This window comes from Juglans regia, chromosome 2 (genome assembly GCF_001411555.2).
Source record: "Juglans regia cultivar Chandler chromosome 2, Walnut 2.0, whole genome shotgun sequence".
Lineage (NCBI taxonomy): Eukaryota > Viridiplantae > Streptophyta > Magnoliopsida > Fagales > Juglandaceae > Juglans > Juglans regia.
Window position 1 is genome coordinate 33043979 of NC_049902.1, and position 15255 is coordinate 33059233.

Genomic DNA, 15255 nt, shown 5'->3' on the forward strand with positions numbered 1-15255 from the left:
AATCATAAAATACACATATACCAAGCCCATTTCTGAGAGCCCAGCCCACATCAGATAACATGTGAAATGACGAGGTTGCCACGCATCATCCAACGGGAGAAAGAAGGTGATTATCAGAATAATAAATAAGTATTTATACCGATTCACAAATCTCCAATTCCCAATTCACTCCGAACAGTCCCAAAGATTTTGCGTACAAATCATCTGAAGAAATTGAGTTGTTATGGGAGGCCATGGAGGTCTCAATATTCTACCGCAGAAGCGGTGGAATGTGTACAATTATGAAAACCGAGAGAAAGTTCGCCAGGACGAGGAAGCCGCGGCCAAAGAGGAGCAGCTGAAGCGCGAGCAATCTAGGAGGCGCGATTCCGAGTTTCGCCTCGAGCGCCTCCGCGCTGCCCGCAACTTGGATCCGGTGACCCGATCTGCAGAGCCCGATGAACTGGAGCCTAAGACTGGCCATATTAACCTCTTCGAGGGGATTAAGATCTTCGACCCTATTAAGGGTTTAGAGAACGAGGGAGGTAATGAAGAAGATGGGTTTAAGAAGAAGCAGAAGAAGATGAAGAGAGAGGAGGCCGCGCCCAAGGTTGTGGGTCCGGAGGATGAGAAGTATAGGTTAGGGTACGGGTTAGCGGGGAAAGGAGTCAAGTTACCCTGGTACCTAGAAAGGCGGAGCAGTAATGAGAATGGCGAGAGTGGTAGGGATAATGGATCGGCGAGAGGAGTGGAGGAAGAGGGAAAGAAAAGTGGGAAGAAGACGTTGGAGGAATTAAGGAAGGAGCGGTTGAAAAGAGAAAAGCGGGAGAAGGAGAGGGAACGGGCCTTAGTGTTGGAGAAGAATCGAAGAGATGGAGCTGGCTCTAAGGATAGAGGGTTTTCCAGGAGGTGAGCTTCCAGCATTCTTGTTCTACTTTCACTGTTGTAGTCATATTTTGTGTAGATATCATCGGACTTTTTTGGAGTTTTTGGGGCTAATACGTATTTTCCTTATGTTTTCTTGAATTATAAAAATCGAATTGATATATGAATGGGAAAGAAGGATTGTTTTATTTAACAAATTCGTATTTGATATGGCTATGGCCCAAATGGTACATCGCGTTAGCAATTATGACGCTAATGGATATGGTGGTACTCACATCTGAGTAGTGGGATTAGGCACCTAATAAGTTTTGGTGCGAGTACAGCAATTCCAGACTCTAAGAATAGGATTATCGACTGCCGAAACACACCAATGCTACTATACCATACTCAAGAAATTACTCTAGTTGAGTGTATTACTGAAAAAAATTCACCTTCAGATGGTTTGCAGTCAGCTCATTTCTAGTAAACAAATAGTGAAAGATTTTTAATGCGTTGGCAGAGTGGGGATGAATTAGGATAGCAGAGGAAAAAATTGGTGGAAAAACAAGGAATTAGAATAACTACATATTCATCTTACTCTTCGCGGACTCCATTTGTGGACTCGTTTGAAGCAGTATCACCAGCAATAGGGCGTTGCATCTGTTTGCCTTTTCCAAGGTAAAGGGTCATCCAATCTGACCGTGCTTGGTAATTGTTGCGTTTGTTTTTTTTACTTTTTTTTATAAATGCTTGATTCACAAAGAGATCTTACGAAAGAAATCACAAATGCCTTGGCTATGCCTAATTATGTGGATTAATAAATTCTTCTTACTTATCAAAACAAAACAAAGAACACAAGAAAAGCTCACAAATTGATACCGCTTGTTGTGGTGCCTCAGATTTGCAGAACTATTGTTATTGTAAATGTATCACATCTAGTGGCTAACATTCAATCTCTAACACCCATCTCAGAATACTTGCTAATGTGACATATTTGTTATTGTGCAGGGGGTGATCATGCCAAGTGAGCATGATTTTCTGCAATTTACATGAGTTGTCTATGGGTCATCATGTTTTGTAACTTATGTTCATCTATCAAGATTTGGGTCGTTGTAAGCTTTGGGATTGAGAAAATTTATTGCACCCTGGCGACTCATTTCCATTTATATTCTACCCGAGAATCTCAATTTTCATATGAAGTACGGCTGCATTTCATTTGCAGTCGAAGTCTGGAGGAAGTTTCCCTTGCTCGTGCTTGAATTTGGTCGAGTAAAAAGTATCGTAGTTACTTGGAAAGAATGACTCTTTTGTACATAATGCATTGACCCAGGAAATTATGTTTCAGAGAATAAAATTGAATGTTAATTGTAATTTTTTTTCATCTTGTTCCCTTATATGAACTAGAAAATGACTTGAGGACCTACAGAGTTCCGCTTCAGCTTCTCATCGAGTTCTTGAAGAACCCGGAGTGCACACTGGTTTGGGGTACAAGATAAAACATAAAATCCTCGTATCATTTCATTTCATCTGATCATTACACTTTTTTTAAATTTCTATATAAAATATAATAAACAATTTAACTTTTTCAAATTTCAATATATCTTTTTCAAATTTTAAAATAATAATAATATTAAAATATAATATTTTAAACTTTAAAATAAAATATAAAATTTTTATCTTACCCTCCAAACTTGTCCAATGTCAGTTCCTTTTCTTAAAATTTCAAAACTCCAGTTTTCTTCTCTCTCTGTGTCTCACATATTGGCCACTGGGGGATCTGATTCTTGAATCTGAGCACGGGTTAGGACTATAGGAAGGTCGATTCGATGCCAGAGTTCTTGGCAGTCTAGGGTGATACTGGAATGCTTAAGTCTAACGGCTGTGATCGCATTGGCCAGGCAATTCCTACGATGCTAATGTGGAATGATATCATGCTAAAGGAATTCTTTTACTCTTATCGATCACCATATCCACTCTAGGCCACTCCGATACCCCATCTCCGTGCCTCAGATGGAGCAGTTTAAGAAACAGCTTGCCAGTCCAAGGGGGTGGATATCAATTGTTTCTGCCCCAAGTGGATGGTGATTTGGCTGGTTCCATCACCTCCACCGTGCTCCATTTTTTGACCTGAGATATGGGCAGCAGAGTGGGACAATGGGCGACAGCTTGAGAAACTGAGAGTTGCATATGACGAGTGGGCGATGACGTAGGCAGGGGCGATGACGCAATTGAGAAGAATGGGAGGTGGGATAGTTTGAAGGGAAATGAGATTTCCGAGGAATCATAAAATCCACCAACTCTTTTTTAACAAACAAAGTATTTTTTAATGAGTTTGAGTATTTTTTAAAATGTTTCAAGGGGTTTAAAAAAATATTTGAAAAAAAAAAAAAATTGGACTGGAAACTGTAGGTGGGCCGGTGACTCCCCTCGGTGGGTGTAGCATCACCCTAGTTTTTGAAACTAAAATCTGTACTGATATTTAAATGTGAGAAATGATGATTATAGTTACAGAATAAGCAAACGTCGTATATTTATTTAAAAAAAATAAGTAAATTTAAAATTTGTATAAAAAATTTTAATTATAGATCTCATTTTTTTAAAAATAATATTTATATAATTCGATTGTATATAATATTACTCACATATCTAACGGTCAGTACAATCCATCCTTATGATCCTGCAATTATGTAATTTCGAAAATCATAGGAGAATAATTGTTTGAAGAGTAAAATATTTGTTAGATCCTCTCGCCAATCCCCTTCATCTTTGCGTCTACAAAATCTGCGTTTCATGTACTTAGCCATTTTTATAAGGCAAGAGTTGGACTTCTGATTACTGTAGCTTGCTAGTGTTAACAAGCCAATGAAGCTGAATGAAACAAGCATACATTTTCTTCTTCTTTTTTTTTTTTTTTTTATGGTTTTGTTTTGTTTTACATTTATTTAAAAAAAGGCTTTACGCTACAATGTCCTGCACGCTATAGGGTTGTTGAATTGTTGACCTATTCCGCTGGCGGCTAATGGTGACTTCAGGTAACGAAAGTCTTGAGGTTCAGATAGATTGGACACATACGGCATTGTTGTCGGCAGTTGAATCGGTTTATAATCCCTATTACTAGTCCCAAGTGGCAAGTGAAAAGGACAAAAAGTCGCGGAACAAAACTTCAACTGCTGTTTTATACTTTATTCGTACAAGAATTATAGAATCATCTTGTCCATACCCGCTTTTGCTGTGAGATAAGTTAGATTACCAAATTTCTTTAATATTGACTGCATGCTCTTTGATTCCGATCTTATCTTCACTCCAATATAAAATAAAAAGGTTTAATATTAGAACATGAAACCCACAACCACATTTGGTTGCAACAGCAGCTAGCCTGCTTTGCTTAATTGGGTGGCATCAACATGCCTAATCTTACAACCAACCCCTTATAAAGTGAGGTTTGCAAAGTTGATGTTGATGGTCGCAAATTTGAAAATTTATTTTCCCAAATTGGAGGTTTCGTGAATGTGTATGTGTTGTGTGTTTCATATACATACATATATATATATATATTTATATTATATGCGTGTGTATACGAATATGTCATAGAGACGACCTAGCTAGCTGTTTTAGCTCGAAAGAGAGAAGAAGACCAAAGCTCATCATCACCAGCAGAGCTCTCCCGCAGTGCTACAAATTTACAATGCCAATGCTGAGAGAGAGGTCTCTCCTATACGCCGAGAATCTGACACCCCCATCGGTAGGTTTTCTTATCCTCTTTTCTTCTACGACTGAATTCATGAAGAAAATTCTGTCATGTTGCATCTATAGTCGTATGAATTCTGAGATTGATTGCCCGGTTTTCCTTAATCTCTCCCGTGTTGTAAACCAACGGAAACAAAACTCATTTTGGTCATGTGCATGTTTTAGACAGGATTACGTTATGACATGATCCTCATGTAAGTCTTTTGGTTGTTGAACGGTTCTGATTTCCGTGCGGCTCTTCAATACCTGTGTTCATCGTTTCCTCATTTGAGATGTTCGGTCTTTAGTTTCAGGTTATAGTGATGACTGCAAACATGGGATGTGATCGTTGTCGGCAGAGAGTCTCCCAAGTTGCTTCAAAGATGACTGGTGAGAAAGTCTTTATTTGTCACATGTCCGGTACAAGAATTCATACGCAAAAAACAACAGTTGTTCTGTAAAACATTTACTCATTTTATAAACACCTGCACAAAAAAAGAGAGAGAGAAATCCGGGGTCTTCATTTTCAAACATAACAAAAATATTGAAAGCTTTGGCATATAGAACCCATTCTCAGAGGCAATTTATAGCGAGCTAAGGAGTTAAATTTTTGAGTTACCCTGAACAGGATTGGAAGAATGTACTGTGGATGTGCAAAATCGACGAGTAACCATGAAAGCAGAGTTCGGATTTCAGTGGAAAGCAAAACCAGGTGCTCCTAAGAGCAAGATGAACAAAGAACTTCGTCCATTAACCTACTTACTCAAACCTTTCAGAGGAACTTGTTTTGGCAACCACTTGGCCAATTGATCGTGAAAGTGTCAAGTGTGTCAAATCAATCCCTCAATATTGATAAATTCTGTTCCAAATTCTGATGAACATTGTGCATAACATCATCGGTTTTGTTTACCTTAATGATCCGCAAGTTTATGGCAAATTGGCGTTCACCAAAGATTGATATATTGTTTATGGGCCAATCTAGAGGTATCTGAGAAATGAGTTCCATATATCCAAGACGTTGGTTGTTAAAACTCTCTGTTTTTTTTTTTTTTTTTTTTTTTAAGGTAAGTATAACATAGATTAACTAAGTAATTACAAAGATACAAGATTTAATGGGATGGGAGTCCCTAACAATCATTCCAAAACAAACAAAAGCAACACTTGAGAAAATAAAAAAAGCAAGATTTAGAGCAAAAAGTTTAACTCCCACCCATTTTTTACTAAGTGGAAGCCACTTAAAGCGGTTCTATTCATTTGTTAGAATGTACCATCATGTAAGATTACTTTTTCTATTAGCAAAAATAGATAAATAAAATAAAATAAATGTTGTTTAATTTGTTACGTCGAACTAAGTAAAAACCAACTATAGAATATGATTTGCCAAATCTCACAACGACATGCGTAATTAAACAATTGCGTTTTGTCATCAATATTTAATATTAATAATGGATTTACCTAAAAGAAATAATTCATCTTGAATGTTAATATATGTAAGAGAAATTTTATAATGGGGACTGCATGTGCAAGCCCTTCATTAAATGGAAAAAAAGTACCATTTTAATAAGGATATTATTGTAATTTTAAAAAAATTTAAAGATAAAATTAACTAGACTTGCAATGTAATCTCTATTTGAGGACTGTACGTAGCATTGCTCTACATGTAAATAGAAAAGCGATACCTAAATAATATCCATTATCCGGGGTTTTCATCTATATTTGATAGATATATTTCGAACTTATTTTATCTTTTATTTATTTATATATTTTCTGGGATCTTAATTAATTTATATATATATTCCATCTACTTTGGTAAAACTTGCAAAATTATTTTGTTTTTTGTTAAAAAAAAATAGGTAACTAGAAATTGGCATGATCTCTCAATCTCCTAAACTAGCATTAATAATGCTGTAGTGAAATCTTTTATATCGACTTCTTAATAGCTTGAACTCGATCGTCAATTTTTGTAAATATATATATATATATATATTCTATGGAGATGATTTTCATTTAATTATTTATTTTCTCAAACTATATATCAAAACTCGAGAGTCTAAGGGCATCTGTTAAATATTTTGTCTTTTTTCCATATTAATTTTGAAAATCGGAAATGAGTAATTCTACTTACAATCGTGAAGTGCGTAACCGCCGCGTAATCGCTTTAGAAAAGAGTGGGGTCTACTATTAAAAAATTAATTTTTTTCATGTGGGTCCCATGTTTTATTCATTTTTTTCAAAGTGATTACGCGGCGATTACGCAATTCACGGTTGTAAGTATCTTTTCTCATTTCTTTATTTCACTATTATTTGGTAATTGTAAAAAAATCTGTAAATAAAACTAAAGATCCTCTCCAATTAAAGGCTAAATTATGTCAGGGCAACTTCTTTTGGAGAGCTAGAGAAGATCTCAATTAATGTTTCATTATTCTTATTTGATTTTAGTATAATTTCCTTATAAATACTGAAACAGTAATAAATACATTATTAATTATTCCCCTCTATATAATAAAGCCTTCTCAAACAAACAAAATATTCTACGTAGATGTCGCATATGATCATCTCTCCCTCAGACATGGCTTCAAGGGTAGTCCAACTCCTCATGTTACTCTCGTTCATATGGTTTCTCTTGCTTGGCCATAACGAGGTTGCTGCGAACTGGGGATTATCGAGAGAAGAAGAAGCGAGATTCAAGCAGCAACTCACAAGTCTTGAGAAGTCTGCAGTTAAAAGCATCCATGTGAGATTTCTAAATATAATTACTGCTTTTCGACCCGATCAATTAGTGTGATCATCTTGTTGATATATATATTTCCATTTAGCATTCACTGATCACTGATGACTTTATATATGGTACTGTAAATTGATTTGCATTGACATTGATATATAGGAAGGTGGAGACATATACGACTGTGTTGATTTCTACACACAGCCTGGTTTTAGTCATCCACTTTGGAAGAATACTACTTTTCAGGTAATTTTAATAGTATTTGCATTATATATATAAATATTCTGAATTACTTATATTATTTATGCAGACAAAACGGAAATTATTTATGCAAGGATTGCGGAGTACAGCAAAATTACCATTGAATATTGGATTAAAAGATGGAGGTTGTCCTTATGGAACAGTTCCGATTAAGAGAACTGGTAAAGATGAATTACATTCAGAATTATTTCCCTCAAATCTAGAGGAAGAGCCCGGACATCATGTAGGCATTATTATTTTTCTATTTGTTGATTTTTCCATGCATGGTTGTAGCGATTCAATTGAAATATTAATGGTTTAGTTATAATTATCAGTATGCAGTACTTCAAACAAAACCTGATCCAAATACGATGTTGGAGGGAACTGAATCCTACTTCGGATTATATAACCCCAAAGGTGTTAATGGAACCCAGTTTAGCTCATTCCGCTTGAAAATTTCAAATGGTGGTGATAGCATAAAAGCAGGATTCATGGTATAGAGTTAATCTTCTTATTTTTTTAATATTTTTGTATGATCTTCTGCATGATCACAGTATAAGACGTACACTAACATTCAAGGTGAGTTCTTTTAGGTGTATCCATTGTTATTCAAAGATACCAAAACTCGGTTGTTTGCTCATGTTGTGGTAAGTTTTAGTACATCATATTATATATTGATCATAAAATATTTATTTTTATATTTTAATACTAAAAGATCAAATGATTTCTCATGTACGTCCATCATGACTTGAAACTCTATCGATCAGGTGGATAAAAAAATGCAGTGTTATAATCAAGGATGTCCAGGATATGTACAAAACAGTCCTCGGATACCTCTCGGTTGGCCAATCAGTCATACTTCAGTTGTAGGAGGACACCAATATGCCATAAGATTGCAGATCAGTAAGGTAAAATATAAATAAAAACTGATATATGCAACTGCAGCAGCATGCAGAATGTTCATCAGCTTTACTGCAACATGATATACTTCCACACGTACATGACTGACTTTTGCTTTATTTTTTTGCCCTTGTTTAAACAATGCTAGCAATATATAAGCACGGGGCCGAATTCAACGGAATATATATGGTCGCTACAATTTCATGATAATCTGTACACATACGTTGGAATGTGGCCAGCAGCAATGTTTGGAAGTTTATATAATGTTGGAAACCAAGCAGATTGGGGTGGAGAAGTTTACAGTCCACCTGACCAACCAAGTCCACATATGGGTACCGGCATTCTTCCTCAACCCAATGGAGACTCAAGATATGCACATAGTCGTGGTATTGCTATTTCATATCCGAATTCGAGATCACTATATGTGAACCCAGATGATACAATTCTATATGCATCGGATCCAAAGTTTTATAATATTATGGATCGCGGATATATGAACGACAACTGGGGACGGATGATTTTATACGACGGTCCGGGTGGAATCAAAGGAGCTTGATTGATTCAGGTTCCGGTTCATTTTGATCATGCATACTAATAAAGTCTCCTGGAAAATTCTATACACCATACTACCATCCAACTTTCATCTCATTAAGTATAATATAGCACATTTATCACCATTAAATGATCATTTATTGCATGTTTTTTTATCATCTAATAGTGATGAATGTGCTACATACTACTTAGTATGATCAAAATAGAATAAGAATGTGATGTATAGCATTACTCGAGTCACCACAAGTACCATTATCAGAAAGTCCAGGACACGGCATCTCTCTCAAGTTGAAACATAAAATAATGCATGTTATAAAGATAAACTAAAATAATTGAGTTTCCGAACAATACTTTGATAATCAGGCAGTTAGGATCATGACCTGAACCATGACTGCACCGCACCTAACAAGTTTACTGCTAACAACCAAAAAAAGTGTACAGGGTGGCGTGTTACTTTCTTTTCCCTTTCATCATCGTTCAAGTTGATCAGGAAGACGGGGGAAATTGCGGTCAATATATGCAAAATATCTTTCACAACGACAAGCTTATGTCTTCTTCATGAGATACCCCAAAATTATGCCAAGCAATCCAATAAAGATGACAAACAGGAAGGAGACACCAGTAGCACGATTTTTATAGCCTTCACGCCTCAGTAGTTCCTACATATTATAGTCATTGTGAGATAAGAGATCCCCACAGCTCAAAGTTCACAGTAGTACAAGAGAAATACCCATATTGGATGCAACAAGAAACTTTACAGAAACTCATATGTTATTTTAACTTAGAAATCAGCTTTTTGAATAGAATGACATAAACGCAGATGCAAAAAGAGATTACTAAAGCAACAGGTTCTATACCTTTGCAGCAAGACATAGTTCCTACCCATCTAAGATTCTAAATTGCAAAAACAGGGAAAAAAAAAAAACTAGTACATATGCAAAAGGGGAAAACACTATAAAAGAGATGACCGGCAAGCATTAGTTAATCAACCTTAGATTTTTCAAAAAGTTAATAAATTTCCCAATTAATGCAAAAAGGATAGCTAAGGGACACCCTATGATCTATCCTTCTGCTGCTCTTCCTCTAAGTTTCTCTTACACATTTTTTCATTGAACACATAAGAAAAGGCATAAGCTATGCTGGCATGCATTATATGCACACCCACACCAACCCCTGCGGTGAGTGACTATATAGCTTTCCAATAGCAACGCTCCTGCTGCTCACAAAGTGTGTATCCCACACGTATAAATATAGTAGAAATTCCTATGAAAGCCACATACATATAATCATGCCCCATCTCTTATCTTGTGAAAGTCAATAAGTTCATATGTAGTCACTTATCGTGGCTCACACATCATGCATTGAAGGGAATATATTGACATACTCAAAACTGGCAAGGGCTTGTATAATCACCAGTGCACCACAGATTTTTCCTCCCCTAAGTAAACAAATATATTGACTACACTTTCCCACGTCCCCTGATCCATGATGACAAACCAATACACCCTCACAATGAAGAAAATAGCAGTTTCAACTTAATACAATTACATTGAAGTCTTTATGATGGTGCCTAGTACTTTTAAACCAAAACAGAGTGTCTAATGCATCTACTTGTTTTGGGTTTGTCTATATAAATCAACAGAGCAAAAATCGGAAACCAATTCAGACAGTACTTAACAAAATAAGTTCATGACATCATCCAAGGTATTCATACAGCTGACACATACAGGTTTTGAAGGGAACCTTCACTTATAAACAAATAGCAGTCATTCATTTTCAGCTGTAGAAAAGATATCAACAGGTCAACTCTCATACTCTCATAGCAAGCACTTGGACAAACCATGTAACTTGATAACAATGTAACTTACGTAAGAATGATTAATCATATTTTCTCAAATTAAATCGTGAACTCTTCATTATAGACTGAAGAAAAATTACATGTAAACCCCCCCCCCCCCCGGGAGAGGCGGATAGGGCCCTCATAAAAAAGTGGTCGTAATTTTATCAAGAAGAACTTCCAGTGATCATTACTCACCAGTTCCTGACGAAGCTTGTTATTTTGTTTAATTGCATTGTTCTTTTCCTCGGTCAATTTTGAAATAAAAGCTGTAGCCTGCAATTATTACCAGTGTCATCAACTGCAAATAAATAGCCTTTCAATATGTAGTAAGCACATGAAGATGAATATCAAGCCTACAAAGTACACAAAATGAACATGCAACCATACATTGTACTTTTCCACATTGGAAGGAAATCTATTAAGGAGAAGGGAAGAGATAGAAACAGGTAGTCTCATAAGAAAACAAAAATGCCTTGTCAGAAATTATACTTTTCAAATATTGGTTGCTTTCCTAAGTTTTCAGCAGGTTATTCCATTATGACTTGCAAGAAATGATGGAATTAAAGCCCCTATAAAAGCAATCACCAGCTCTCTTAAGATGTGATGTTGATATTGATGGGAGGCACCTGGTTGATCTTTGTTGCAGTCAAAAAGCAGGAACCATTGCTAACTATCCTAGGAGTAAATATTACACAAAAGCTAGAGTCCATGATAAAAATCCCCATCAAATTTGGATAATGTAAAAAGGCAGGCGGAACAACAGGCGAGGGAACCTAGCAAACAAAAGACACTAGTCATTTGTTCCTTGGTAAGTTGATTCCAAACCAAACCAACAGGTTTTCTTTCCGCTTGTCTTGCATACCTGTTCAAAGAATACACGCGCGAAGGAAGAAATGACTAATATTCAAATGCTGCCTAATTACAAACAATCATCAAGACACCAATGAAGTCTCTTGCATAAGGAACTCTCTTGTCATCTTGTTGGTGGATGAGGATCAAAGTAATTGGCAACAATGAAAAGGATTTTAGAAAACAATGGCAAACTTTTTTCCCTAGGATCTTCATTGTAGAAAATAGAAAAGGTTAGCAATGCTGCCATAATGTATGAAGTTACAATACCTTATATGATTGCAATTTATTTATTTTTTTGATGGATAAAATATAATTTTATTGAGTCAGTAAATACTAATAGGCGTTGTCCAAGTACACAGGAAATATGACTGCGTTTTATTCTGAGCATATTAATGAATTAAGTCATATATTCTTTTTAGTATATCCTATTTCCTTAAAATCAAAGCAAATAATTCTGTAATAAATCTAGCTAACAAAACAGTACATAGCTCTTGTTTGGTACAAAAATAGTTAAACGAAAATCTAGAAAACAGTTGGAGTAAAAGAGATAATACCCTGCAAATCAAACATTATGATCTTTTAAAACAACACAAAAAGAGAAAGCCACCTGATAGTTAAGTAACACACGCAAGAACTCATGGACAAACACTCAAGAGACAAGATTCTTTTTCCTTGGTTATCTCTGTAGATTTCTCTTGCGGTTCAAGCAGCTCAATGAATTGCAATGCAACCAGTTTTCCCATGCAATAGATAATAACGTTATAGTACAACAACAAATCATTAAAAACTACTTAAATACTCACATTAGTGAACTCAGAGTCATTCGCATTTCCATTCTCTGAAACAGAACCCCTTGGTGAAGATCCTTCTTCTGACCCTTCTGGTACCGGAGAAGGTGGCTGGGGTGGAGAAACATATATGACTCTCAATTTGCACTCCTCGACTGTATGTCCAGCCCCCTTATTGAACTAAAGAACCCCACTATCATAAGCAACAGAATTCAACACAAACCTCACTAACTCATAAGAATCCATAACAGTGCGCTAGATTCTTACCATTTCTGGGGTGATATCCTTTGCAGTCGCACTATCCTTTGCTCTTGCACTCTGAAGCAGAAACTTGTCCTTGCATTGCATATCAGGAGGAGCCTCCTTCTGAGCTTGCATGGTAACTGAATGAAGACCACACATTTACAAATAATTAAATAATTACCAAATGCCAACAAACACAAATCAAACAAAATGGTCAGTATAGGCACCTATAATATCACATGTGGACCGTGGCAAGATAATTCCAGTGTTCGGACGAACAGAATACTTCTTCGGATTTGTTGTTTTCACCTGACCTTGACCAATTCACATAAGAAAAAGATCATCGAAATCCACTTTTTTAATTCCAGATTTGAATGCTATGCCTTCTATCTGGTTTTCAGTTACGAAACAACAACAGACCTCAACTAAGCCAAAAATGAGTCATGTTTATACTTAATTACATGGATTTGGTTGTTTTCTCTAGTCCCAAACAATGAAAATCACAATTCACATTCAACCACGCCCATTTACCTCCATTTCCTCAGCAATCAAACAGAAGTTACAGAACGTAGAACATCTTACGACAAAAAATACCGAACATACTAATGCATATAACAAGGAAAGAAAAATCTGAAACGACGAAAAACAATGAAAAGATTACCTTGAAAGCTACATAATTATCGGTCTTATTTGACAGTTGAAGCGGACACGAGATCTGCTTCTTCAATTCAACTAAGGAAACAACAAGAACAATGAAAACAGAAACAACTCAAACAACTCAAACAAACGCAGACCGTGGAAATCCAAAAAAAAAAAAAAAAAAGATCCGTGAGAGGAATATGGCGATAACTCACAAGGGAACTCGAGTTCGAGAGGTTCGATGCCGAGGAGCTCCCCTGTGCTCATCTCGAAAACAACGGTCTTGGTGAATATGAAATCTAGCCTATAGATTTTCTCTTTTGTATTATAGGGGCTTCTAGCCGAGAAAAAAGAGTTGATCTTGGAAAAACCGAAGGGGCGGACGATGATCCGGTAGAATCCAGAGGAAGGTATCAGGTGAATCTGTGGAGCTCTTTGTTGTTGGAAGAATCTTTACTGAAAACAAGATTGGCGGAGAGATAGAGAGAGAGACGGAGACACAGACATAGAGAGACGGAGAGAAGTGTGAAGATGCAAGCAAGCATGAAAGGAACCACCTTTTTTTTATTTTCGGTAAATTTTAAGAATGCCATCCTTAACAAGTTAGGAATATTATATATCGCACGACGCTTATAAAATACGAAAGGCACGACACCTATAAAACACATGAAATGTCCAATTTATCCTTCTAAAAAATAGAACCTCATGTATTTTCAGATCATCCTCATTCCTTACCCACGAACATCAGCCGCATTTTTCACACCCACATTTGCATCAGACCTTTCAGGTACTTCAATTTTTCCCTTCTTTTACCCTCTTACGCTTTTTTGTGGTATAGAACGACAATCTTGCACCATTAAAAGTTGAAATCTATAGAACGACAATCTTGCACCATTAAAAGTTGAAGTTTTAAAGATTTTAAGGAAAAAAAAAAAAAAAACTCTCTCCCTCTCCCTTATTTCCGTGCTCTCTTTAACTAAGATAAGACTCAAATGGTTCATTTGTTGAAACCATTCATTAGGTCTTGGGATGTGTCTGCAGGCTCCTTCTCTCTATTTGACGAGTTCACCAACTTCTGCTATCAGCGAGACCTCCCAAGAGCCATGAAGGCCATAGACACCATTCAACGACACGGCATCTAAGCCGATTCTATCACCTATTCGGAGCTAATCAAGTGCTGCTTGGCTCGTTGAGTCCTCAAATCCCTTGTATTCTTCAACCAATCAAGTGCTGCATGCAAGCTCTGATCGGCCTAACACCTTTCTCGCCAACATTCTCTTAATATATACGTCAAATTTTCCCTCTTGGTCGAAGCACAGACCTTTGTTTGACCAAATGCCTGAAAGGAATGTTGTTTCGTGGACAACCATGGTATTGGTTTACAGTAATGCTAAGCTGGGTGGGAGAATGAGAGCGATACATAGGAAAGAGAAAAGTAAAAAGTATAAAAAACTTGACTTTTTATTATTTTGTTTTATTTTTTATTTTGCTTTTCCCTTACTTATCCACTTCGGCAAATTCGTGTGTTTCGTGCAGTGCAACAGGCTTCCCTGTAGGCTGTAGCAGCTCTCAACAAGTTAAGTCCGTCATGCTTGATAATTTCGACCATGTTATTTCAATTATCTGAATTTAAACTTAACCCATTTTTTATAGCAGAAACCTAACACATTTTTAGAGTCAATAAATTGTATCACATATTATTATCTATAAAATCACTGCACCATCGTTGCCAACCATCAACCTGGGTAAGTAGCCCAAGATACAGTCTAGCCACGTTTATACCCTTACTTGAATAGAACTCGTAAACTCTGTTCATCACAAACTTCTTGGAATCAAGAGATGCTCATGTACTGTCTTCTTCTGTTAATACATTAATTTGGAGCACCATAAGGCATTTATCATGCTGCCAA

General features: G+C 36.4%; 4 protein-coding genes across 4 annotated transcripts; 3 read left to right on the forward strand and 1 right to left on the reverse strand.

Moving 5' to 3' along the window:
- The first annotated feature begins 127 nt into the window (after positions 1–127).
- LOC109011615 (leukocyte receptor cluster member 1) lies at positions 128–2224 on the forward strand. Its single transcript, XM_018992899.2, has 2 exons — positions 128–888; positions 1852–2224. The coding sequence occupies exons 1-2, from the start codon at positions 224–226 to the stop codon at positions 1856–1858; spliced, it is 672 nt and encodes a 223-aa protein (XP_018848444.1). The 5' UTR covers positions 128–223; the 3' UTR covers positions 1859–2224.
- Positions 2225–4440: 2216 nt separating this feature from the next.
- On the forward strand, positions 4441–5485 carry LOC109010641. Its single transcript, XM_018991540.2, has 3 exons — positions 4441–4585; positions 4884–4959; positions 5198–5485. The coding sequence occupies exons 1-3, from the start codon at positions 4529–4531 to the stop codon at positions 5377–5379; spliced, it is 315 nt and encodes a 104-aa protein (XP_018847085.1). The 5' UTR covers positions 4441–4528; the 3' UTR covers positions 5380–5485.
- Positions 5486–7126: 1641 nt separating this feature from the next.
- LOC109010653 lies at positions 7127–9044 on the forward strand. The gene is made up of 7 exons (XM_018991553.1): positions 7127–7303; positions 7454–7537; positions 7602–7775; positions 7867–8025; positions 8125–8178; positions 8299–8439; positions 8580–9044. The coding sequence occupies exons 1-7, from the start codon at positions 7139–7141 to the stop codon at positions 8985–8987; spliced, it is 1185 nt and encodes a 394-aa protein (XP_018847098.1). The 5' UTR covers positions 7127–7138; the 3' UTR covers positions 8988–9044.
- A 160-nt stretch (positions 9045–9204) lies between these two features.
- LOC109011623 (vesicle-associated protein 1-1-like) lies at positions 9205–13930 on the reverse strand. The gene is made up of 7 exons (XM_018992909.2): positions 13561–13930; positions 13368–13438; positions 12934–13015; positions 12731–12846; positions 12479–12643; positions 11019–11096; positions 9205–9642 (listed from the first exon to the last, which is right to left on the reverse strand). Exons 1-7 carry the CDS (start codon positions 13610–13612, stop codon positions 9529–9531), a joined length of 678 nt encoding a protein of 225 aa, XP_018848454.1. The 5' UTR covers positions 13613–13930; the 3' UTR covers positions 9205–9528.
- Between the last annotated feature and the right edge of the window lie 1325 nt (positions 13931–15255).

Excerpts from the sequence above, each read along its gene's own strand:
- LOC109011623 (XM_018992909.2), bottom strand. The coding sequence starts at position 13,612 with ATGAGCACAGGGGAGCTCCTCGGCATCGAACCTCTCGAACTCGAGTTC. Across the intron at positions 12,644-12,730 it reads AGGATATCACCCCAGAAATG|TTCAATAAGGGGGCTGGACA; the intron begins GTAAGAATCTAG and ends GGGGTTCTTTAG. Across the intron at positions 9,643-11,018 it reads ACAAGCTTCGTCAGGAACTG|GAACTACTGAGGCGTGAAGG; the intron begins GTGAGTAATGAT and ends TATAATATGTAG.
- LOC109010653 (XM_018991553.1), top strand. The coding sequence starts at position 7,139 with ATGGCTTCAAGGGTAGTCCAACTCCTCATGTTACTCTCGTTCATATGG. Across the intron at positions 7,538-7,601 it reads GGAAGAATACTACTTTTCAG|ACAAAACGGAAATTATTTAT; the intron begins GTAATTTTAATA and ends TTATTTATGCAG. Across the intron at positions 7,776-7,866 it reads AGGAAGAGCCCGGACATCAT|TATGCAGTACTTCAAACAAA; the intron begins GTAGGCATTATT and ends TATAATTATCAG.
- LOC109010641 (XM_018991540.2), top strand. The coding sequence starts at position 4,529 with ATGCCAATGCTGAGAGAGAGGTCTCTCCTATACGCCGAGAATCTGACA. Across the intron at positions 4,586-4,883 it reads AGAATCTGACACCCCCATCG|GTTATAGTGATGACTGCAAA; the intron begins GTAGGTTTTCTT and ends CTTTAGTTTCAG. Across the intron at positions 4,960-5,197 it reads AGTTGCTTCAAAGATGACTG|GATTGGAAGAATGTACTGTG; the intron begins GTGAGAAAGTCT and ends TACCCTGAACAG.
- LOC109011615 (XM_018992899.2), top strand. The coding sequence starts at position 224 with ATGGGAGGCCATGGAGGTCTCAATATTCTACCGCAGAAGCGGTGGAAT.